General features: G+C 40.5%; 1 protein-coding gene across 1 annotated transcript in view; it reads right to left on the bottom strand.

The window, feature by feature from the left end:
* Window positions 1–17,943: 17,943 nt before the first annotated feature.
* Window positions 17,944–26,988, bottom strand: part of LOC131251471 (protein ESMERALDA 1) — a 39,585-nt gene continuing 30,540 nt past the window's right edge. The window contains exons 8-10 of the mRNA XM_058252191.1: window positions 23,172–23,339; window positions 22,872–23,062; window positions 17,944–18,543 (exon numbers count right to left, since the gene is read on the bottom strand). Of these exons, the coding sequence (XP_058108174.1) occupies window positions 18,381–18,543; window positions 22,872–23,062; window positions 23,172–23,339 (522 nt within the window). The 3' untranslated portion in view covers window positions 17,944–18,380. The remainder of the gene's footprint in view (window positions 18,544–22,871; window positions 23,063–23,171; window positions 23,340–26,988) is intronic.

The following is a 26,988-nucleotide window of genomic DNA, read 5'->3' as shown; positions in this document are numbered from 1 at the left end:
TACACCACCTCCATTCTCTTCTTTAAAATATGTATCCTTCTCACCTTCTAATTCCTTATTTTTCTCTCCTCTAATTAAATTCTTGGTATTTTCTATTTTAAATTTTTCTAAAATTCAATTATTTTTAATATGCAAATATATCCAAAATAGGAAAGATTGGATTATGGAAATTTTCTAATTTTTAAAATTATAGAAATAAATGCCCCTTCGTATCCCATTCGATCACGACCATTGAAATGTATTATTATGTGTTGAGCACCATGTTTTCGTGGCCCACTTGATTGGACGTCCACACGTGTGAGACATGTGGCGCCCACCCACACATGGTGGGTGGTTGACGAGGACATCAGAGCACCATTCAGGGTCTACCAAATGAGGAGATCATCACCAGTTTCTCTCTGGATAAATGACCACTATGTGGGCCCAAGTAGATCGAGTGGACCATTTTGAAGACCCCATATGCATTTGATGCATCTTTGAAGACCCTATACTAGGAAGATGAATGTGGGTTGCATTTTTGAGGAGTCTGGACCATTGGATAGCGCATATCAAGCCATTTGACCACTATTGATTGTGGCCCACCTCAATCGTGGACAATTTAGGACTTAAAGTGTCTTAGTATTTATTTGCCTCACACCTCACTCTTGATGCTATTGTTTCATGAAACTTCAAAATTCTTCTTATTTCTTCATGCAATTTGGAGATTAGGTGAGGTGTGAGGCTTCCATCTATCATCTTCTTCTTGTTCTTGTTTTCTTTCTATCTAAAATAGGTATTTTCTCCAAAATTCTTTCTCTTCTTTGAAGGGATTACGGAGTGGCCCCAGATCTGAGATCTTCTGAACTGTTGGTGCGGCATATGCAGTTGGGGTAGGGTTAGGTGTATATGGAGTCACTCGGCCTTTTGTGCTCAATCCCTTTGCCATCACTATGTGCCCGCATGCTTAACATTTGTCGGTTGAAGCTCTTCCATCTGCAGCACAAAACCAGTGTCATGAAACATCCTATCAGACTAGCTAAGAGATCAGTAAAAACAGGAAACCTGGGACCACTGAGCAGAGATGAAACAGCACATAAAGCCAACCGGTTCACTCGTCAGGCAAGCCACACATGACGTTGAAATGGACTGTTGCTGAGTTTTTTTTTTTTTTTTTTTTGTTTTAACCATCGATCCAGGACCTTCATGCAGGACTTGACTATTTTTGCTACATATCTTCTGCTAAACTGTTTGAATGGGTCGGATGGGACCATTGATCACTGTGGGGCCCACTAATTCTGCCCACGACGATGGCTCTCTCGAAAACTCACGAAATATCCAGCTGTAGCCAATATATCGCGCGAGAGTAATATTTTCAGGAGGTTGGCTGCCCTAGCACGAGCGGCCGAGATCAGCTGGTGAGGCATGACCGTGAGGTTCGGATCATGCCAGAGCATGTTTCCCGAAGGGGAAAACTTCCCACAACCTTTCTTTCGACGGTAGGTTGCTCCACCCTTTTCAGCACTTGGACGAAGGGTTGGGATTAATGTTAGATGAAGGGCTGAGATTTATAGGAGGGGGCGCACGCGGATCTCCAGGATGGCAAGGAGAAAATATCCCACCTTTGGAGGCGATTCACACGTGCTTCTTCTCCGTTTGGGCCCACATTTATGCGCACGTGCGTACGTATGGCTTCAAGAGAGAGGCATGGCTTTGATCGGCCATGAGTACTTTGTTAAATGGATGATTCAGATCGTCTAGGCAGTGGCTGGAGGTGGGCCACAACTCGTCCAAAACGGACGTTGTTCGTTCAAACTCATCCCGGGTGGGAAATCTCCCTGTTTTGAGATTTTCCTTGGGTCAGCGCTCGTTTGACCGTGCTAGCAATCTAGTGCACTGCGAACGTGCTGACCGCGGTGCACATGCACACTAGTGTGGACCCCATCACGATGAAATCATGAAATCCACACCGTTCACCCTCTATGAAGGTCTCATTCGAGATCTCGGGTCAACGATCAAGTTGATCCAAGGTTCGGGTGGGCCATACGTCGTGATCGGAGTGTCTATTCATGGGTCTCTACTGATCTAAGGGTCAGATCATCTTGAATTCAAATATCAATGGTCAAAAAGGGTCTCAAGGGTCATTGGTGTGTTTAGGCCCAATTATTTTATCTGTTGAAAACTCCCAATAGTATTGTTACTATACGTGTATACATGGACGTTCATTTATCTGTCCATTTATTTGTAGGATCTACCTTTGATCAGGGTCGTCGACGTTGAGTAATCTATCCAATTTTAGGCCCCTCTATTTCTCAAGCAGTTTTATGTCAGGTTTTATAATTCAATAGTTGACTTAGGGAGATTGATTGTTAAATCGATCCATAGAATGTTGTGGATCTGATGAAGGTGATACAGGAACCGAAGTTGTTAATGAATGGCCTGATTTGTCTCTAAAAGGTTTCATTGACTCGTGCAAGTATTGATGAACAGTTGGACGACTCGATGAACAGTTGAAGGTGATTCTTACTGTCTTGATTTAGGCTAGAACCATTCACTAATTAGGTTCATGTTTATACTATCCTAGGTTTTAAATAGTAACGCCCGTGTACCAAAGGTGCAGGGTGTTACACCAAGTGAGCCCACTTCTATGTTCAAGGGAATGGTGTTTTTATTATTGTTAGTTTGCCAGTTTACTTAGCCAATTGGTACTATTGTAAGTAAAGCCCATGATAGTATGAAATGTATGGCAAATGTATGATGGCAGGTGATGTGATGTATGGTGTACACATGGCGGCATATAATGCAAAATAAAAGTATAATGTGCTGTGATATGTGGTGAAAAATAATGGTGTGTGATGTGTAGCTCACATGCAATGATTATGGCATGTGTTATGTATATGTGTGATGGATATGACATGAAATATGTAGCTTATACACTATATGGGTCTCATATGACCCTGTTATAAATTGATGATTAAATCTTAGATAGGCTTCAGTTAAAGCCCATTGCTTATGGGTATTAGAACCATGATCCAGCCCGTATCAAGACAAGATTAAGGGTCCAAATGAGCATTCTCATGGATAATGAGTTATGACATGAGGGTTTATTACTAAGTATTCATTTGTCATAACTTAGCAATTTGATCTTTCTTGCCTTTGTTTATTTTAGCACCAACTTAATGGTTTAATATACATAATTGATTCATGAGCATCCATTTTATGCATGCATGACACATCATGAAATTGGGGCCCTCGTGTTGGTCCATATATATAGATGAAATCCAGATATGTACTATATTTGAGCCTTCATGTTGGTCTGTATGATAATATTTAGGCCCTCATATTGATCCTTATGCCTGGATGAAAGTCCAAAGGAGTTGGGATATATATATGCCTTTGTTATTCTGCATTTGGTTATTTGGGCTTTTATGGTAACGTACTTTATGAGTGAATATTTTGTATGGTGGCCACGTGATGGCTAGTTCGACAAGATGGTTTGTGTTGAGACCTTATGATGGCCAAGTTATTAATATTATTAAGAAGGTTTGATAAGGGTGTACGGCCACCCTGGGCTTAGATTATGTGACTGGAGATGCCTAATGTAAGGCCCGTATCCTAGACCATACCGTTCCGTAGGCTTCCACGGTCCTCCCGGTCGAATTCCGGCGACCTTCGACCTGCATCTGATGTTTACGCGTGATCCTAAGCTGAGTCTTACATATTGGAGTCGACTCGACTCGAAACTTGTACCCTAACGACCGCGCCGTCACCGCGGTTCCAACGCCGCGACTCGCGCATCGATCCGATACCCGGACCAAGAGATGTGGGCCCGCGTTCATTTCAAAGAAACGCCGTGCGTTACGAATTCCGAGAGAATCTCTACAACCCGTCACATCAATCAATCAAGTACACATCAAGTACACCACTCATGCCCCATGCCACCTCACCCCTCACAAGTCAACTCTCTCTCTCCCCACCCATTCCTCTTTTACCTAAAATTCAACCCAACCCATCCCTCTTCTTACACACCCATCACTTACCCCATCACTCTCTCTCTCTCTTTCAATCTCTCTCTCTCTCTCATTTCAAAATTCATTTTCAAGCAACCCCCATGAGAGGTGGACGTCCAAGCTCCCCAAGAGAGAAGCCATGTGTGGCCTACCTTCCTATCACTCAATCCCACCCTCCAAAATTGATTTCAACCATTGAATCTTGTTCCCTCGAAGCTCTAGACGCATTGGCGGAAAAAATTAAGAAGAAGATCCTACGGTGGGTGAGTTATGATTTGATTTTGATGATTTTAGGGCCCACTTATAGTGGGACCCATCTTGATGTATGTTTTGTATTTTGGAGGGGCCCATAGTGGCGAGGTCCCTCCCATTTTCGCCGCTTCTCTCTCTCTCTTTTTCTCCCTTGTATGATGGCCCGCCTTGATGGCATGTGGTGTCCACACGTATGGACCCACTTAATCTGCACCGTCCATCTGTTGAGCTACTGGGTAGCAGCCCAGCAGCATATGGCTGCTTCAATTGACGTCAGTATGTTATGGGCTGGCTGATGTATGTGTTTTATATACACCTCCATCTATGTTATGTGGACCCCACCACCAATTATGTATTTAATGTATGGGGTGGCCACGTGTACGTGGACACCACATGAAGCATGCATCCATCCATGCTGTCGTGGAACCCACCTTATGTATGTGTTTCATACATACACCATCCTGGAACCATTTAGTACAACAGTGTTGCATTCACATTGTTCATACTTTTTGCTTGATGTAGGATCCCACCTAGACTTATATTACATCTCTGCCGTCCATCCCATTTCCCATCTCATTTTAGGCGTTGAGCTAAAAACTGAAACTAATCCAAATCTCTGGTAGGCCACAACATCAAAAATATTATTTTAATAAATGATAAATTGTTAGGATCCCCTGTAATGTTTTTGTGCGTCAAAACATACCCAATATTGGGCTTGTTAAACCTGTCCCGAGTCCAGGAACCTGGTAGGCGGACTGAATCACCTTGATGTGAGCCCCACTTACAAAAATCCATAGTATAACCAAAATTCAAAAAAAAAAAAAAAAAAACAAAGATGACTCTGGACGCTGTTGCTGTCAGCGTCCAGAGGACGCTGACGCAAGCAGCGTCCCAGCTTAAGACGGGCAGGGAGAGAGGGCCCTACCTCAGGCCCCCCACTGTGATGCATGTGGAGCATCCACCCGTCCATTTGATGGGTCCCTTTTATTTATGAGGTGCCTCCAAAAATCAGCCATAAATAGAACTCAGGTGGCCCAAACCATCTACAATCTTGTGAAGACATGTTAAGCCATATAAAAGCACTTGTTGGGGCCCATCTGAGATCTGAATGTACTTGAAACTTGGTCTGACTCTTTAACCATGTGGCACACAGATAATGGATGGGTTGGATTTGTGAACCACAGCTTGGTGGGCCCAACAAATGAATATGAGTGCTTTAATGGAGGGTAACCTCTTATTTGTGTGTACGGTGTGGCCCACAAAAGCCACGGGTTGACTTGATTTTAAGTCTCAGGCCCCACCATGATGTGTGTATCATACCCACATAGTTAAAGGGCCCATTGCATTGTATGGCCCGCCTTAGATGCATGTGTTGTACACACACCGTCCCTCCATGGGACCCACTGAAATGCATGTGTGGTATATCCACGTTGTCCATCTACTAGGGACGGCGGGCCCCTTTGACACAGGTGTTATATATATCCAACCGTGTAACGCCCTGAAATTCGGGGATCGAGCATAACTCAGCTCCCGAGTTTCAAAACATCACTTATGCAACATATGTAATGATGGATGTATGTTGTCTGTATGAGTGCATAAAACATGGAGTAGATTAAGCCAAACTGCAAACATAATCCAGGGATAAGTGAAAGACGCAAGCGGAAGACTTAAAGAAATATGTATATATATCTATGTAAGTCGCTGAGATATGTATGCTCTGCCAGGTCATAATTACAAGTGTTTGTTTTTAAAATATAAGTATCAAAATGAAATCATCTATTACAAGAAAAAATTCAGAATCCCCATAAATCAGGACACGGCTTACAGGAACCCGCCTGAGAACTGCATAAAGGAAAATGCGTCCTCGTCATCCTCATACTCCGCTCTACCTCAGGGGTCGCATCATCATCTGCATCTAAGACAGAGTCTGGCTGGTGTTGAAACACCGTCCCAGAATGTCGGAGTGAGTGATCAACTCAGTGGAACTATACAGTAAAAGTTAACATGTTATCAAATCAATCAAGCAGTAATGGTAAGGCAATAAAATCAAACACGTCCTAATTACTCTTGTTAATGCAAGGATGTATGTAAGAATGATGCATGCTCTCGCCTGCACTCCCTCAGCATCTTCATCTTACGATACGCATGACAACCTCCCGCAATGCCCACGACGCCAAAGCACATGCAATGCGGTGCATGAACACGATTACCAAGTTGTTATTAGTCCTTTTCATACAGCAGGATTGAGAAGCTAAGGTACCTTCCTCATATCAATTTCCACACAGTGATCCATTCTAGGGTCGTCAGTCCTAGACAAGCTCATACGATCATATGGTTCTAGGTCGCTGCAAAGAGCTCGTCACCAATCAATGCATGCCTATTATACCTTAGTTACTACGCTAAGGCTCGTCGCCTCAATGCAGTATCAAGGTATGCTCGAGGTCACTACAAAGGGCTCGTCACCAATCAATGTAGGCCGACAGCACGAATATAGTGTCTCATACCACCATAATCGGCTCACGAGTCTGGTGTGCTCACTGGTCACTACGGGGAGGCTCGTCACCCCAGCGTAGGCCGACAGCTCGACCACGGTGTCCCATACTACCATGCCCGGCTCATGAGTCTTAGCAGATCAAGGTACAACGGTTAACGGGATTGCATTGGTAAGTTTGGTACCCTAGATTCAAACAATAACGTCCATACATGATGCACATCCACCGGGACAATCGGGTTACTTGACGAGCTCGACTAGTACGAGCGCACGTTGAGTTGAACGACATAGAGTGCGCAAACACTCCATGTGGCCAAACCACTGCTGTCAACCCTAATATGACTCGGGTTCGTCAAACACGTCCTATGTGGCAAAAACAACCTCGGCCACGAACTCAAGGTTTGTTACCGATTTCATGGACTATTTCATAGTCCCAAACACATTCAAGTATAATAGATATTCATACTAGCAATTCAGAATAGTAATGGATCAATAATTCCGATCATACAGTATGGGAGCATTTGATGAATATCAACTTAACATGAATTTACACATAAGTAGAGCCTGAATTTAAACAACAAGGAATGTAAATTGCATGTAGGAAATCATACACACCAATAATATAGTTGAGAATCTCTTCTCAACGCCCGTAAAGAGGATAATATATTACACACTAGATCAATTAGACATTTCTACAAACACTTAGACTACATATTCCAACATACATGACGTATGTTGGTGATAACACACATTTAGACAATTCCTTTCGCCAAGGAGTTGATACACATACAACTAGCACGAATACACGACAATTAATCATGGCAAACACATATTCATATTTCATACGTATACGATACTTTCTACATATACAAGGAATACACAAATCTCAATAGCTCATATATATCAGAAACGCAATATAAACGTCGCATTTGGCATGTAAAATTGCACCACAACAATAATAAACCATTATCCGACATTGAAAGCCTTGAAAACTATAACTTATACGAATATAGTCCGCACCTTAAACCAGGAAGTGCGCAACAGATCAGATTCAGACGTTAAGTCTTCATCAACGGCGACTGGATAACCTAAGGCATGAATAAAATGAGCTACATCAACACTTAGACTATTTTAAGCTTCAAAACAGGTTAGGGTTTGATTGACTTACCCAAGAATGAACTTAGAATCGCCGGAATAACGATTCAGAAGTAATGGTTTAGGGACGCAGAATAACAGGAAAGAATCTCAAGATGATTCACCAACTTCTCTCTCACTTTCTCTCTCTTTTCCTCTCTCTCTCTCTTAACTAGGGTTTAGGAAATTCATATGGAATTTGAGAGTGAGGGTTTAAGGTCTTTATATAGGCCTAATATTGATGAAAATAGCCCCAGGGCCAAGGTATACTTAGGTTATAACCAAATCGGGTCTATTTCGATCCAACGGAGCGCTTCTGGTGGTCCCTTTCCCACGTGCGATCGGACTTAAGCTCACTGACCATAGATCTAGGTCAGGCTGAGTTTTTGTACCAATCAGATTTACGGATCGCTCATGGCGGACCAATCTCCATTCAACGGTCACCGAAACTCGATCAGGTCCACCAGCACTATAACATGCCTGGGCCATCTTCCCTGATCTGAGGATAAATTTGGGTCAAAATCCAACGGTCAGATTGCTTAAAATCGTCGCGCAAGCGACACGACTCAGATTTCATAAATTCATATTTAATTTCTCACCTTTCTCACACTCTTTACTCCGGACTCAAGAAAATCGACTCAAGACATCATCTGGACTTGATTTCTGAGGTGATTGTCAAGTCCAACAAGGTGATTATAATTGTCTAAGATCATCGCTATCAGACTTCCGACGCGCAGTCCAGGTCCGATACAAAGTTTCCAAGTACTCCCGAGAGCAACTGGATTTAGCGTTAATCGTAGATTTCAGGGTAACATAGCGTTAACGATTCTACAGGTTTTGAATTTTCCAGATCAAATTTAAAATGATTGGTGCTAATTTCACAAGCAATCGAATTTAGCGCTAGTTAACCACATATAACTTCTAAAGAATTTGAGGTAGTACTTGGGTCTTTGCACGAAATTTTTCGGGTAATTACAAACCGTCCATCTGTTTCACATGGGGCGTGGATTCCACCTTAATATATGTATTGTATATTGTACCGTCCATTTCTGGACGGTACCATGTAGGCTGACTTTGATGTACATACTGGAAATTCAGCCGTCCACCTGTTTTACCAATGAGACCCACCCTTGATGTATTTATTCTATATCCATGCTGTCTATCAGGTGGACCACACTGCAACCAGTGAGGGATTGAATGTCTACCATTGAAACCCCTTTTGGGAGTGCAGAAGTTTTGGACTCGTATGAAATTTGTTCTTCCCCTTGATTCAGGTTTTTGTGACCGTGTGAGCAGGTTTGGATGGAAAATAAACATTGTGGTGGGCCCTAGTAATCTAACGGTGATAAATCATTATCATCACTGTTATTTCCCATTATGATCCATTTGGGTAGCACTCTAAAATGATCTCTAAATAAAGATGTATAGTGTAGATAGCCCACCTAGAACTGTGGGCCCGATTTGATGTATTTGGGGCCCATTTGATGAGGCCCGATGTTATGTATTTGGGTCCATTTGGTAAGGCCTGATGTGACATATGAGGCCCAACTTGTTGTATTTGCGGCCCATTTGTTAAGACCCAACATGATGTATTGCGACCCATTTGAGTAAGGCCCATTGTGATGTGTATTAGGGCCATATCGTGCGGCCCATTGTGATCTGTATTAGGGCCATATCTTGCGGCCCATTGTGATATGTATTAAGCCCGTTGGCGTGGCCCATTTGCTACATACGAGATCCATGCACAGGGCCCACTTTTTGTGTATTTGGAGACATATATTCCAACCCTTGAATGGGGCCCGACTTAATTTATTCATGGCCCATTGTGATATATTTTTTGTCCATACGATGAGGCCCATTATGTTGTGTATGAGGCCCTTGTGAGAGGCTAAGGGCCCACTATATGTCCGGCCCTATAAGAGCCACTCCTTAAGAGCAATGTTGGTTAGACGTCCACATTGATGGGCAATGATAGTTGGATGTCCACATTGTGACCTTCTCTTAAGCCTTATTAGGCCCATTCTTGTCGACGCAGATTTCGATTGTCGAGGTCGATTATTGAGGCCGATTTCGATTGTCGAGGCCGAGTATCGAGGCCGATTCCGAGTGTCAATTTCGATTGTTAAGGCCGATTGTCGAGACCTATATGATGTATATGCGACCTGTAGTTGAGGCCCATTGTGATGTATTCATGGCCCATGGGCAAGGCCCATTGTGATGTATTCATGGCCTATGAGCAAGGCCCATTGTGATATGTGTTAGGCACATGATGCATAGCCCATTTGATGTATTCGAGACCCATGTGCAGGGCTCACATGTCATGTATTTGAGGCCCATGAGCAGGGCCCACCTGTTGTGTATATGTGGCCCTTGAGTAAGGTCCATTGTGTTGTATATTAGACCATTGTGCGAGGCCTTAGGCCCATTATATGTTTGGCTCTATGTGGGTCATTTCTTGGAGGTAATATTGGTTAAAAGTCCACATTATCGAGGCCGATTCTTGATGCTGGTTATTGATACCGATTATGAGTATGTGATAGCATAGCATCATGATACATGCCCATACGCATCATCTGCATGTTTATTATGAGATGTGATTGACCATTGCATATGTCATTGGGCAGGATGATATGAGACTCCCTGATAGGTGGAGGTTATCTCACATGGCGCACGGCATGCGCAGGATTGATACATGAATGGAATGTATGACTCATGCATCTTGCATTGTGTTGTATTGCTGTATGCCCGAGCGACATCAGGGTCGTAGCCTCCACAGGCATATCGTGGATGGCCAGATGGGACATCGAAAATATGTTATTAGCATCGAGCTGCTATAGATAGCCCTGAATGAAAATTCTTAAACCCTCTTGGTACCAGAGGACACCCTAACATCGAGACCGAGTGGATATACATGAGCACATGAGGGCCGTATACCAGTAGGCCGTGTCTCCCACTGTGTTGTAGTCGGTTGGGAGGGGGTGTGGCCTTACTCACCTGAGGGAGTAGGCAATGCTAGGCTGAGTCTAACTAGCTTGAGAAATAGGTCCACTATCTATGAGCCAGGCCCAATATTGGCAGGCGGATAGTGAGGTCTCTTCCACTTACCCAGTTGTGCGCTTGATGGGGCGACAAGCTGATGTAGAGAGTAATAGACCGCAGTGATGATCCCAGAGATAAACGGTACTGATATGTGGACTTACTGAGTATGAGTTGCATACTTATTCATTCATTCACTATCCACTCGGGCTGGTGGGCGCAACTATTTGTTACGTATACATTTACAATAGCTGGGATTTCGGTTGGGGCACACGACTAACCTGAGATCAGGAGTTTACCACAATGAGTCTGATTATCCAAATTTAGGTATGGGACTAGTTTGGATAGAAGTCCCTTATGATGGACCCCATAGCCTGCGATACTACGTACTATCATCCCGACTTCACACTCTAGCATGGTCATTCCATTCGCACCGCATATTGCATTAAATCCGCGGCATATGGTATTTTGGGTTACTGTGTTTCTGCATTTATATGATCTACATACGACTAACACTATTCATGATACTCATCAGGAATTGTATATTGCATTGCATCCTCGACATCTGATATTTGGCTCTTTATGACTCCTCATTTGCATAGTTGATCTGTATTGTGTATTCTGATATTGATTGACTCATGATCTTGTCAATATTTTCGCTTACTTTGATATCATATGATTCATGATCTTACCCGTATTTCTGATATTGTATGATTATGGCATTGTATTGAATACTTGGCACTTACCTTGTGCACACACTTACATCACTCTCTAAGCTTTCTATAAGCTTATACACGATAGATGCGTGCAGGTAATGTTAGGTTGCAGCAGCGTGGAGCTTGAAGCATGTAGCTGACTTCTGAAACTTTGATTTTGACATATGTATTTCCCTTTCAGCATTGTATTCAAATGTTTATATTAGTGGATATGTGATGATGATGTTGCTTTTGTGATTTGGGTAAACTTCTGGTTATGCTTCTCACGAGATAAATGTACGTTGGAAAACCCTCCTTACAGGCTCCCAAGATCGAAACCTGGCATATGGGCGCTGGGAGCCGAGAATGGGGTACTACGGAGGCTGTCGGCACCGGATTTGGCGATCGGGATTGACCGGATTTGGGGCGTAACACCCAACCTCAAATGAATCCGCTAAGATTAACCAATTGGGTCATCTTCCGTCACGTGTCGAGTGGGGTGAGTACAGTAGGATATGTGCAAGAGTCTTTTCAACTGTCGGGACTGGAAAGCAAAGAGGTGTGTCGAACCTACCTACCGTTGTGTGACAGGTTGAGGTGTATGGTATTCCGACTGCAAAGGTTGAGTAGGGTAAAATAAATCAAGGTCCCTCATTGTGAAGTCAATGGCTAGATGGGTATGAGTTGATGCGCCCAAGACTTTGCTTTTTGTAAATGCATCCCATACTTGTGTGGAGATGTGGCATTACACTTGTGTGGTGTGTTACGATTCTTGTAGAGATGTGTTATGTAGTTGTAGGTGTTCCATTTGAGATGATGGATGTTTAGCATTTAGATCATGCATTTATTCATACACGATTTCACTCAAGTTAGTGAGTGTCCAACTAGACCATTATTTGGTCACTCGCATAGCTAAGATTTTGGTTAGGTATAGTACTAACCTGAGATCAGGAGTTTACCACATTAATTCTAGTTATCCAAATTATGTATGAAACTGGTTTGGTTAGAAGTCATTTGTGATAGACCGTAAGGCTTGAGAAACAACATGTTGTCATTATGACTATACCTCACGCCAGCTTTGTCATTCATTTTCCATAGTATGCCTTGTAATAAAATATAGAATTTAATTAGCTTCAATATGATGATTGGCTACTCTAATGATTCATAGTTACTCATTTGAGTAGTGTGCCTAATATTGATGACATGCCCATGATAACTTGTCTAGTTATAACAACATGCTTGATTGATAATATTCTCACCTATGATAACATGCCTATAGTTTTTTAGATGTCTTTACGGGAGCACCCTGATAAGCCATGTTTTACTCCCGGCAAGTCGTAGACTCACGGGCTATGGTTTGCTCATACAAATATTTACACATTTTTCATGATGCGTTTAGTAGCAAGGTGTGTGTAGGATCTGTAGGATCTTACTACTGTATCCTTTATTGTTATTGAAATGGTTGTACTTATCTATATATAATATGGAATATTGTATATGGTAATTTGGGTGACCGTCCTTGGAAGGATAGGTCAGTCTCTTGGATATATGTGTTTATATCATGTATATGATGTGTAATTGTCTAATTATATTAACAAAAAAAATCTATCCGCCATGAGCCAGGTTTGGTGTTCGAGAAGTTCGTTAATTGTTCACCAAGTCTGGTAAGTGGCGAGGAAGAAGCCGTGACTCGAGTTCAAGACTTGGAAAGTAATAGTGTTCGGGTTCTGAATTTGGGGCATGACATAAACATGCATTGATCCTTATATATGTGTGTATGTGTGTGTGTGTGTGCGCCGAGTTACCTCAATGTCTAATATCCATTCCATGTTGTTTGCTAGAAATAGTTCAAACACTACAGCGACAATCATATCCAGATTTTCTTCAGCTTCAGCGAGATAGATTTTATATTTTATATTTTTTTCTTAAGTTTATATTCATTTTCATAATGTTCATGCTTCTTATAGTAGTTAAAGGGCTTCTTTTTTCTTGAATTGGCCATTTGTTTTCTTTTTGAGCCTACACTCCTTAAGATTGATGTTTAAGCTTAAACAATTATAACAATTTCCTTTCTTTTTGTCATTTTGTTCTTGACTTGTTTCTAGTAGGTTAGCTTTTGAAACTGGCCTGTTTGCATTTTCAATTTGGTCTATGTATCTATTAGCCTCCTCTATTCTTATGTGTTCGATTATATTTTCTAAAAAAAATAATATATTTCATATGTTTCATTCTGTTTTTATATTTTTTCAGGAAGAAAGTAGCTTTTCAATTAACGCTTCTGACAAGAATACTTTATCCATTTTCATTCCCTCAATCATCAGCTCATATACCAAATTATGATAATCATGAATATGGTTTGTGACAAGTTTATCGTCTGTTATTTCATAATGGAGGAAGTTTGCAATAGCAGGTTTCTTATATCATATATATCTTCAAGGACATATTTATTTTCTAGTGCAATCTAAATGTCCTTAACAAATTTATAAAAAAACATAGATGTCATATAATTCAAGTATACATTGTATAATGTTTACAATTATTAGCATTTCTAAATTCATTTTCATTGGCTGGATCAACTATAAATGAATATAAAATAATGTTAAAATAAATTAATAAAAAAACCTTTAATGTTTTCAGTGCAAACTGATTTTCTGTTTCTATCTTTTGAAATTATGTCCAGTAAACTATTTGATTTTAGATAGTTGAGTTGTAGGGTTGACTGTGATGGTGATAATGGAATACAATAGAGTTCTGATTGTAACTGAATTTTCAACTAGTTAGAGAAATCATCAAACACTAGTTACAGAAAATAAAAGAAGAGAACTTTTATGTTTTCAAATATTGAATAAGATATCTACTATTTCTAACAATTGAATATTTAGTCTCAAGATTGTTGGAAATAATGTGTTAAAACAGTAGATAATATTCGAAAAAAGAAAAAAATAATAATAAAATAAAGTAAGAAAAGATGACTTATTTATTTGAGTCGAGGCGTGACTGTGTCACTTGCTGTACATCGGCTCGAACCAGCATGCAGAACTTAACCGAAGTGAGTTGGCTTGGCAGCGAACTCAGTTGACAAAATAATACTATGAATTTTGAAGAAACAAAGAAAGAAATCATTGGTTTGAATGAATTTTTTCGAAAAAGGAGTAGGTTTATATATAGAACATGATAAGGTGCTTACTCAACCATTCATAGAATATCTATAATAATCAAGTGATAATCAGAGGTTGGGGTTCTTTTTCTTAAGATGGGTTGTGCATTGACTTTCTTAAGAAAGGACTTTTCAGTATACCGGTGCAATCAAACAACATGAAAAACTTATAGTCGGTCATTGAGAATAGCTTCTTCTGTAAGAACTGCTTGTATTGGATAAGGATCAAGTCCAACGTATGGTCATAAACTTGGATTACAACTAAGAAATTACCACTATTGGATTATCACTACTCCTAAGATAGACTGAGCTATGATAAATTGATAAATTTGTGTGTTATTCTACTACTTTTCCTGCTGTTTATAGATTTCTTCTGTAGCTATTCTTCAAACGTTTCTCTTCTTTATTAGATGGTTATAAGCATCACCATTTAAATCATTCTCTTATTACGTTTCTCATTTTGAATGTTCCTCTTCTCTCGGCCATGACTGCTCTCCGACCACATTCTACTCCTATATTTCTTGGTTGTACTACTTTGTCGGTCATTTGATGAAGTGTAACATTAAATATATGTTAGTTATAATTCTACAAATATTGCTTCAAGTATCACAAAAAAAAAATCTTTTCATACACCTCTTATCTCTCGTGTAATGGCACACATGACCTCCCTATTGGCTTTTTCTTAAAATGTCTAAAATATGGTATAATAGATAGTATAATTTTCAAACTCTTTTACATGGAAACTATTATTTTGAAAATAACCTTCCAAATATCAAAATTGTGCCTTACAAAAATTGCATGAATCTTGAATCGCTAGTCACACTTATGCACCTAACTTACATTTTGTGTAACAAACTGAAACCCACTATTTTATCATCACTATTTTGTTATATAATGTCAGTTTTTCCTTCTAAACTTTCATATATTGAAATTTGAAGCATAAAAAAATTGAGAACATGTCCTAATCCTCTCTTCTTAATTTTAAAGGTAAAACTCTATCATTAATCATTTTTGTATTTTGTTATATAGTAATGATAACTTTAATTGCTAGGTATCATACAAAATTATAAGAAGATCGACCCAATATTGCTTGTGAAGAATGGGATATTGGAGGAAAACAAATATTAAAAATGGTAAGTTAATATCCCATTTACATGTTAGAGAATACTAGAAAAAGATGTATTGATATCTATTTTATAAAGTATCAATATCTAATTTAAAGATTATTAATAATTTTTTTTTCTCTTAAATGTTATTAAATAGATAATTGGTGTATACTTTTGTAATAAAAACCAAAGAACATAGAGTAAAGAAAAAAATACCCAATGGCGAGAAAAAAATAATTACTCATTAATTAAAAGAGAAACATTGTTGAGCACAAAGTTTGCAATAATGTATTGCACAATAATAGAATACATTTTACAAATATGCATGAACAAAATAATTGATCAGTTAATATGCCACTTATCCAACTTGATAACCGGTTAGTGTTTGGGCCCTATGAAATTTTTAACGGTGAAAATCATCATCTCCGCTGCTATTCATGGTGTGGTCCAATTGATCTTTGGATATGATTCATTTTTTTGTATAATACTCTAAAATTATCTCGAAAAATGGATTAACGATGTGGATGTTATAAATAAATCGTTGAGGGGCCATGTAACTTTGATCACCTTTGAACTGTTCGTACAACTCGGAGCTCGAGGAGCGTCCAATGACACGTATCTACACCAGCTATATAGCCGGTGTGCGGTACACCCGCCAATCCGCTTCCACCTTAAAGTTACAATCCATTGTGTGGGGCCCACCATGATGTATGCATGACACCCAATCGTTCATCATGCTCGTCCCTTCATGTTTTCCTTGGCGCCCAAATAAAAAAGATCTCAAAAAACTCAGGTGGGCCACACTGCAGGGATGGGTGGGATCGAAGACGACCCGACCCACTTAAAAACCCATCCAGATTGTGTTTGTGGCCCACCATGATTTTTCTATGCCATCCAATCCGTTCAGAATATGCGCCCCACTGCGATGAATGGACACCCCCAAAATAATACAGTTCCAAAATTCAGGTGGGCCACACCAAGTCAGTTTAGAAGCTTTAGTCACGATTTTACATGGTTTGGCCCACCTTAGTTTTGGATCAGTCTTACAAACATGAGGGGATTACGCACGTGATTGATGGATTGGATCTCATGCACGCATCACGGTGGGCCCCACAGTTCACAACGTAGATTAAGCTTATCGTTGGAAAGCTTTGTAGTAGAACCGGTCTCAACTGAAAACCGCCAAAGCTATTTCCGAGATTCCAGGATGGACATTGAGGAACTATGGAAGCTCCCCATTCCATACATGTGTGGTCATGTTCAATTCATCACCGTTGGTTTGGTAGGGCCTCATTTTGATTAGCTATGTCCCAAAAACATCCCGGATTGGAATACACCATCCCTTGGATGTTAATTGTCCTACAGATAGATGGTCAAAGAAAAAAAAAAAAAACTGCATTCAGTCCAGAACTATTTACAACCATCCAATCTGCGAGATCTTTATTGGGCCCCACATGGCCACAAATGGCAGCATAAACAAACTATCTTACTAAATGCCCTCCTCTTGATGGGGCTGCGGTTCCAATGCATCTACATCTCCCTCATGACACTTCTTACCTTATTCCAGGTTTGATTGATGCTGTGTTTTGACAGGTGGGCCATGCCACGCCACTGTATAGCAAGTTTTTAACTATCCTAAGTGGCTAAAAGATTGGAAAGAATTCAAAGGAACTTCTTATAAGTGCATATGATGGGTCAGTCATATGATGCTCTCTTTAGTGCCCGTTTGTACACAACATCTGCAAAACGAGTTTTCCTGCAAAAGCAAGTGCATATTGACCTAGTGAAAACCCAGCTGATTAGTTTTTAGAGAGTGGGTTTTTTAGCATCTATTTCTATTTCAACGGGTGGGGAATCAAACAGGGTTTGTGAGAGTGCATTGAAACGCATAATACAGAAACGGGTTCCCTTAGCTTGTTTGAGGTGTGTCGGGTTCTTCAAAAGAGAGTGCAGAGAAGAGAGGGTCACCGACTATTAATCCCTCAGTAATGCTTCTTTTTTCTTTCTTTTTTTCTGTTCACTTAAAATTGTAGTCACTTTCAAATGAGGAAAGAAAAATGATTGAGGGGAAGGTTAGAAAAGAACAGGGGAAAAAATGGTATCCTGATTGTGATAAATTAGTTTCTGTTCATGTGTGTTCTACAGGCATACAAAACTGGTGAGTGTAAGATCATATACAAGCCCTGCCGAAACTGATGGCTCCCAAAAGAGAAGGAATTTGATTGTGTTGAGCCAAATGTTAGGTACATTGCAATTTCTGTTAATGCCCGGCAAATTCCGGCGACGACGGAAGCTTCCTTTTCTTCTTCTCTTCCAGAATGTATACAGAGAAGGGAGATGCAATTCTCCCTGGCCGAAAATCGGGGCAATGTGCCCCCTCAAAATCTGCTGATGAGGCTCGAAAAACTTGAAAGGAGTGCTCCCGCCGTCGAAATGAAAGAATGACACCAATTCAAAAATGGGCCGGCTGGCACCAATAATGGGATGGTAAAAAATAACCCCAGTATATCTCCTTTGAAAGGATTACAGAGCGGCCCCAGATCTGAGATCTTCTGAACTGTTTGTGCGGCACATGCAGTCCGGGCAGGGGTAGGTGTATATGGAGTCACTCGGCCTTTTGAGCTCGATCCCTTTGCCATCACTGTGTGCACGCATGCTTAACATTTGCCGCTTGAAGCTCTTCCATCTGCAGCACAAAACCAGTGTCATGAAACATCCTATTAGACTAGCTAAGAGATCAGTAAAAACAAGAAACCCAGGACCACTAAGCAGATGACACAGTGCATAAAGCCAACCGGTTCACTCATCAGGCAAGCCACACATGACATTGAAATGGACTGTTGATGAGTTTTTTTTTTTTTTTTAACCATCAATCCAGGACCTTCATGCAGGACTTGACTATTTTTGCTCCATATCATCTGCAGGGTGGGGCTACTTGTTCCAGGTTGGCATGGGTGCCAAGCGCTGGCTGAGAGGCTAAACCTTAGGGCCTGTTTGTTAGACGCCTAAAAATGAGTTCATCTCATTTGAGTAAATCCCAGTTTATGTATTAAAAGCAATCTTTATTGCCAAGAATCATAATCTCTAATATATAATTTTGATTATCTAAAATAAGAACTCATTTTTATGTGGCTACCAAACAGGCCCTTATTTTAAGATCTAACATATTGTTTATATTCTTATCACCAACAGATACACATGAGAAATATCATAAAAGACATTACTGTAGAAATTCCCTAAGCATTAATAGTTTCATGGAACTTTACAGCATAGCAAGACAAGAAAACAATACCCAACTTGATAAAATAAAAAATTAATTGAAACAGTAATGCAGGGGCACTTTCACACTGGGCTCAAGTGGGGTGGCCTGTGTGAGAATTTGGCTTACACACAGACGACTTGGATTTTAGCTACGTCAATGGACGCTTGGATTTTACCTGCTCCTTTTTCGAGCACGAGTAGCCTCTCCCACCTCTCCATGTTTGCATGTAACCTGCACGATGAGCCTATCCAACAAAGGCTATGTGGGCTCACCGTGATGACTGTGTAACATCCATCCATACATCTTTTTTGCAAACCTCATGTTCGAATTTGAGCCTAAAAAAGAAGCAAAACAAAAAACTCAACTGGCCCACAAAACGTGAAAAAAAAAAAAAAGTGTGCATACCTACACGACACCCCCCCCACCCCCCAAAAAATAAATAAATAAATAAATTTACATCTCCCTTCCTCTCTCCACGTGCTCTACACATGCCAATTCCCTTGTGCGCGCGCGCGCTGTGAAGCCAACTGTTTGGTACCTGACCAATGCATATGTGCCCCATGGTTGGTTTGTTGAAGCTAAAGTGATAGATCTATGCCTTAGTCTCCACTTTTTCCATTCAATTTTATCCAGGCCAGTAGTATAGATAGGGATTCCACCAATGTCATCAAGTGGGCTTCTTCACTAACCAGAATGGATCCACGGTAATTATCTTTTATTGTTAGGGAGATTAGTTGCATTTCTTATTTCTTTGAATGTACCTTGTCATCATGTGGAAAGAGGGGAAAGTGGCCACAGATTATGATGTAAAACATACTAAATCAAGAAAATGATGTGGAAAGGTTAGCAAGACAGCAAATCTTGAATTGTATGGCTGGTTTTCCTAATTACAGTAGATTGGGGATAAGAGAAGGTGAGAAAGATATCTTCAACCTTGCAAACATGAGAGAGGAAGGGTAAGGACCTAGATAATGTAAGAAGAATTAAGAGCAATAACCAAAGGGTACTGGTAAAAAGGATTATAAGACCAATAGAAGGTGAAGAAGCTCTTTCTAGAACTTGTTAAATGACAACCACTCAGAAACCAAACCATAGGGATAGAAGGAACCATAAACTCAAATGATGTTGAAGACCATAGATACTTTCTTAGGATTAGGATATCTAAAGTGAAAAAAAAAAAAAAAAGCATTGAGAAAGATGAAAACAAGAAAGGCCCTTGAAGCAGAGGTACAAATAAAGGTCTAGAAGTTTATTGGAGATGCTTAGTTATTTTTGTTGACAAAGTTGTTCAACATAGCTGTAGGATTGAAGAAAATGCCAAACAAATGGAGGAAAAGTGTCATGCTACCTAGTTATAAGAAAGAAGGAGACATACAGAGCAGCACTAACTATCATGGAAGTAAACTTATAAGCAATACTATGAAACTTTAGGAAAGAATGCGACGCAGGGACATGTGATGACCTAATACTAGATGTATGTATAATCAAGTTAAAGAATGTTCAAATAAATACACGAATCAACTAATCGTTTCCAATCAAAGGGATTAGGTAAATTTCAACACAAAGATAAGGTCATTCTGTCAGGATCATGCCCATTAGCATAAAATCGTGTAAACAGTAAAAATGGAAGAGTTGGGGATATGAGGATATCCCAGATCTAGCATAAGTCAGTCCACAGTCAAGTTTGAATCTAATTCTACTAACTAACCATCCTTCTTTTCCGTTCAAACTAGAAAGGGGATATTCAGAGATAAATGAAAGGGGTGAAGAATGAAGGGTTCGAGATGAATAAAGTACATGTCCTTTTGTCGTCAAAAGAAAATGAGGATGATTCTTACCTTTTCCTGCACCTCGAAGATCTAGAAAGAATGAAACCCGAAATTAGGGTGGAATCCTCAACACCTAAGGGTTAATCCTGAAACTCTAATCTCTTGAATAAAGAGGAAGAAAAGAGACGAATTTTTATTCATTCAATAATAATGAAAATAGGGTTTCTCATAACGTATATATAAGCTATGGAAAAAGTAAAAGCGCGCTAAAACCCCTGAAAACAAGAAAATTAACAAAAAGACGAAAAATAAAGAAAGTACAATAAAGCCCCTGAAATAAGGAAAAAAAAAAGAACAAAAACACTTGAAACTAAAACACCCATGTGGTAGGGTGTGAAATCCGACCCATGGATCTATGATCAGGGTGCGGTCATGCCGCTCCTACACTCGTAGTGCGTTAGAAAATGGGTCTGATGGACCCAACGTCCATCCACATCAACTCCTCCACTCCAGTACTTTGTCGGCGACGCCTCCTCCTCTGATACACTCTAAAGGGTGCACCACTAATGTCCACATCAGAATGTATTGGAAAATCAATTTAGTTTCATGCCTAGGAGGTTTACCACTGAGCTATTGTCTCACTTAGACAATGATGTAGAAATATAGGGATAGGAGAAGGATCTCCACATGGACCTTACTAACTTGGAGAAAGCATAAGATAAAGGCCAATAGAGAGTTAATTTGGTGGGTGTTGGGAAAGAAATGAGTTTCAAGATGATATATTGACATGATTAAGGATATGTATGATGGAGAGGTAACAAATGTGAGGATCACTAATGGAGAGACAATGAGTTCCCAATCACTGTAGGCTCGCACAAGGGTAAGCATTGAGCCATACCTTTTCGCACTAATTATGGACGAGATAAAAAGGTATTAGTGGGAAGAGATCTTATGGTGTGTGTTGTTTGCAGATGACATAATGTCGATTGAAAAGATGAGGGAGGGCATAAAAACAAAGCTAGATTTATGGAGAGAATTTAAAGGGTATAAAATTAGTGAGACTAAAACAGAGTATATGCGTTCAATTTTAGCAACGATAGGAGCAAAAAACGAGGAATTAGTTAAGATTGTTGACCAAGAAGTTTCCCAAAATGACCACTTTGTGAATAATTCATGAGAGGAGATAGAGAAGGATGTTTCCAATAGAAATCAAACTAGGTAGAAGAAACGGAGATGTGCCTCTAGAGTTTTAAGTGATCGTTGTGTACCACTCAAACTGAAAGGGTAATCTTGTAGGATAGCCATAAGACAAGCGATACTTTATGGGACGGAATGTTGGGCAGTTAATGAAAAACATGTCCATGGGATGAGTGTAGCTGAAATGAGGATGTTGAGATGGATAAGTGGCAAGACAACGAAGCAAATAATTAGAAATGAATGCATTAGAGGGAACTTAGGAGTGGCACCAATAGGTAATAAGATGAGAGGAAGTGGACACATATGGTTTGGTCATGTGCAACAGAGACAGAGAGCGGCGCGGCCATGCCAGTTGGGAGTGAGTTGGTACAAGTTGAAGGCACTAAAACAGCAAGGCTCAAAAGGACATGGATGGAAGTAGTAAGAAAAGACTTGATGACCAATGGTCTAACTAAAGGTATGGCCCTTGATGGAGTGGAATGGCGGAACAAGATTCATGTAGCTGACCCTAATTAATTGGGACAAGGCTTGGATGATGATGATTTTCCTAGTTAGAATTCTCCATAGTCCTTACAATATGCCCCAAATACATCTGAGTGAAGAAGACATTTGTACATTGAATGGTTCCACAGCTGGAGAATATAAACATGACACATTGACAATTAAAGTAAACATAGAGAAATAATAACTATTCCGTATTTACTTTTTTTTAAAGGTTTTATTCAATGGCTCTTCCAGCAAGCATGTAGATGAATTGGCATCTCTATCTATGAAATGAATACGTACCCGATCTTTGGATTATCAAAAAGTACTGCTAATTTTCTCTTGTCGGGCCTAATTGTCTTGGAATGTCCACCATTCAAGAATCTCCTGTGGCCTATCAGAATCTGAGGGAAGTTTCCACCTTGAGTTGTCACAAACACTTCACTATGAAGGCAAACAGTGTAGTCTATAGCAGCCATCCTGGAAGAATGATTCTAGAAAAAGTAACTCAAAGTTAACGCAATGAATTTTCAGATTGCGTCCAAAGTATCAGCATGTTTCAAAACAAACTCCTGAAGTTGGCGGTCAGACAAACATGCATACCTTAAATGGGGCAAGTTCATCAGCTGATGCTAGAGTCTCTTTAGTTTGTAAAAGGGGAAACATTTCAAGAAGAGGGGCCATATTTTGCTCTGACCTGTAAATCTTTCCCGATGCCAAATAAATGGATGTTTCATTACCAAAGCCCATGCCCCTAAGCATCAGACCAACCTGAAGCACAAAAGTAAAGCAAGAATGAGAAAATGCTCCAAAAATCCTAGCAGATGATGATGAATTCAACAAAAGCCATAAAACACAAAGGCAAGTTAATTGATATAAACTGACAATTAACAGCATAAGTATCCTTGGGTATTAGCCAGAATATTCATTCCAGTGTAAGCGAGCATGCATGTCAAATGGAGTGTGCGAATTCTTATGTTCACTTGCATGGCTTTCCAGAGCTTAATGCTAGACTGCTCCTTACACAGACTTTTCGGCCCATCCGTTGTTGATGTTTCGAGACATTTCATAATTCGTCTATACAATAATCTTATGTTGGACTAATCAAATTTTATACCTAACTTTTCAAAATGATAAAGAGAAAGTTCTTATTAGATTCATTCTAGTTTATTAGTCATTAGATGATTATGAAATATACAACGCTGGTAACTTTTCTGCACCCAATAGTATTGCCTTGTGACAAAATATCAGAATTATGCAATCAACAAACAAAAGCGTAAGAACTGCAGTCCAAGGAACCAGTACATATTGAAGGAACAAGCACATCAATTAACACCAATCACTAGATTCACTACAGCTAGCCACCTGTGATAATACAAGTAACCTCAAAATTGAAAGTAGACAGAAAAAGATGTCCAATGTCCCAAATAACATATGTGTGTGTGTGTGTGTGTGTGTGTGTGTGTGTGTGTGCACGCTCAACAAATCAATCAAGAAAGAAAGAAAAGCCTTGTTTGGAAAGGTGGCCAGAGTTACGAGAACGGCAGAAAAAATCATCCAAGGGGCCAATAACAACTGATCCCCTCATCACTCCCTCTCTAGCAACCCTATTGGCCACCTTGTTGGCATCCCATGGAAGTGGAACAATAGAGCACGAGCTCCCAACCTCCCAAACAAGCAACGGCAATCCCTATCTACACACACTAGACGAAAGAGCGCGGCTGTGGGAGGAGCTGAACTGCATTCAGGAAAACTGGAGGATGAGGTGGTGCATCAGTGGTGACACCCATGAGAAGTCTGAAGGTAGTCGCATCACTCGAAGAATGAAAGAGTTAGCTAGCTGGGGCCAAAGGCATGAAATGGTAGATTTACTGATAGGGGCACTAGATTTACTTGGACGAATGGGAAGGATAAAGCTATTATGTTGCATCTCAGCAGATTCTCGGTTTCCCTGAATGGTTGGAGAGGTAACTGTTAGCTGCTGAAGGATCTTCCTAGAAGACTCTAATCACCATCCAATTTTGTTGGAGGTTGATCAGGAGAGTTGGGGCCCTAAGCATTTAGATTTGAGTTTGTGGATGGAAGTTGATGGATTTGTGGTACTAGTAAAAGAATGATGGGAGTCATTTGAGGTAGAAGGTTTCGTAGGATTCAGATTACATCAGAAGCTCAAATTGCTCAAAGACAAGTTGAAAAAATAAAAATAAAGGAGGTTTTCAGGTTCGGGAGGCTGAGCTGGCCAACATTCATAAGGACATCCATGCCTTGAATGTAAAGGAAGAGAAGGACAAGCTGTCAAAAGCTGAGAGAAAGAAGTGCCTCGAGCAATCTTTAGATTACTCTAATTGGCTCAAAGAGGGAGAGATTAAATGGAGACAACTCTTGAGAGTCATTTAGCTTAGAGAAGTTTTAAAAAAACACGTGGTTTTTCCACAATATCGCTAGTGTGAGGGCAAGTAACAACAAGAACAGTAGTCCAGCGGTGGATGGCAGAAGAGTAGAAGAGAAGCCGAACATCAGTGATACCATTGGCAATTTTATAGGAAGTTGCTTATAAGGGAGAACTAGAAGCAGCCATGGCTAGATAATATAGGTTTTAGTCACTTGTCGGATGTAGATGCAGAATCTCTCAAAAAGTCAGTTTCAGAGAAAGAGATGAATGAAGCTGTGGATTCATTGAGAAGAGATAAGGCCCCAGGCCCATATGGCTATCCCATAGCTCTTATTTTTTTGGCAGTCTATTTGAAGCGTGCTGAAGGGTGACGTGGTGGATTTCATTGTGGAGTTCTTCAAGAGGGGTCGCGTATCTTCTGAGTAAGGGGCGTCATTCATGACCAATATTCCAAAGGTTGAACAGGCAAATAGATTAAAAAGCTTTGGGCCCATTAGCTTGATTGGAGGAACCCAGTGTTGTCAAAATCGTTATCATATCACAAATAGCAACAAGGGTCAAATTGTATGCGATCGCAAATCATGTCGTAAATCATAAGAATTTTTATGATTTTCTTAAAATTTTGAAAAATAAAAAATAAAAAATGCAAGTGTCCCCATTCAATTCTGGTTAGGTTAGAGAAGTTGAGGCATGACTTCTTCTAGAGGGGGGTAGAAGATTAACAAAAATTTCATCTCCTTAGGTGGGAAGAGGCATGATAGCCTGTGAGGGAAGGTTGAGCAAATATAAGGGTGTTGGGAACCATGAACTTAGCACTTTTATTTAAGTGGTTGGGGCGGTATGGCACAGAAGAGGGAAGAATGAGGAGAGAGGACATAGCCATTAAGTATGGCACTCTGGTGAGGTAACGTAGGGAAGGACGTGTTGAGGTCGAGCACCGTCTTCCTCTGGGGAATAACTACTCCGAATCCACGAAGCTTTTCTGGATTCCTCACAGAGGTTCCTCGAATCCACAAAAGAAAATAAGACAATAGAAATAAGTTCTAGAAATTTTGGAATTTCATTAGTAGATAATAAAAACGAATTTACAAACCTTTAAATACTGATACTTAACCACGTTATTCTCCTAATTTTTCTAAGCACTTTTCATGTTGGACACAACTCCTAAAGCTCAAAGGATGAAGAGTTATAATAAAACTAAAACTTACTATAAATAGTAAAAACGGAAATAAAATGGATTTTCGACCGTCGATCTGATGGAATCTCGCAAATTTGGCTTGGGCAACCCGATGTAGCCAGGTTGGTTTGCTAAAGTAGCTTCCCCTGCCCCAAAATCATATATGGTACGTCGAGTAACTCATTCCGGTTTGCGAGATACACCTATTGTAAGGTTCTAACGGTTCGGATCACCTCCGCCTCCAATTGGACCTTCTCTAGTCCATCTTGGACATGAAAGTATCCGCCACCCACTCTACATCATGAGGGGATGGGGAGTGAGGATTCTTCGCTATAAAATGCATCTGGTATTTAGAAGGTGGTTTTCTCATTGACCCCTAAGCTCATAAGGTGTCCATCCCGCTTGGGTATGGTAGGCATGTCCACTCTTGGGAGGATGTGTGGTGTGGAGGAAGGCTATCAAGAAGAGTTTTGCTTGTCTCTAAAGAGGAATATGACGATAACTCACTGTTTCACCACCTATGGCACTTTTGTGGCCTGGTCGCCTCCAAGTCGTAGGGACCTATCGAATGAGGAAGTTGGTGGCTTTATCAAGCTTTTGGCCCAATTGGAAGGCCATCACCCAATTGTGTGTGAAGGACTCTAATGTGGGGGCATTTTTTCACACCGGGCTCGAGTGGGGTGGTCTGTGGGATGCAGGGGCACACTCGGGATGGGTGGCCCGCATAACCCATGGATTTGGGGCCCGTGGAGGCAGGTGGCTCGTGTGAGGCCGAGTCCATGGATTTGGGGCCCACGAGGAGGGTTCGGCCGAGGACCTAACCCATGGATTTGGGGCCTGGGCTATAAGAC

This window comes from Magnolia sinica, chromosome 7 (genome assembly GCF_029962835.1).
Source record: "Magnolia sinica isolate HGM2019 chromosome 7, MsV1, whole genome shotgun sequence".
NCBI lineage: Eukaryota > Viridiplantae > Streptophyta > Magnoliopsida > Magnoliales > Magnoliaceae > Magnolia > Magnolia sinica.
This window is presented reverse-complemented; position numbering and strand designations above follow the sequence as displayed.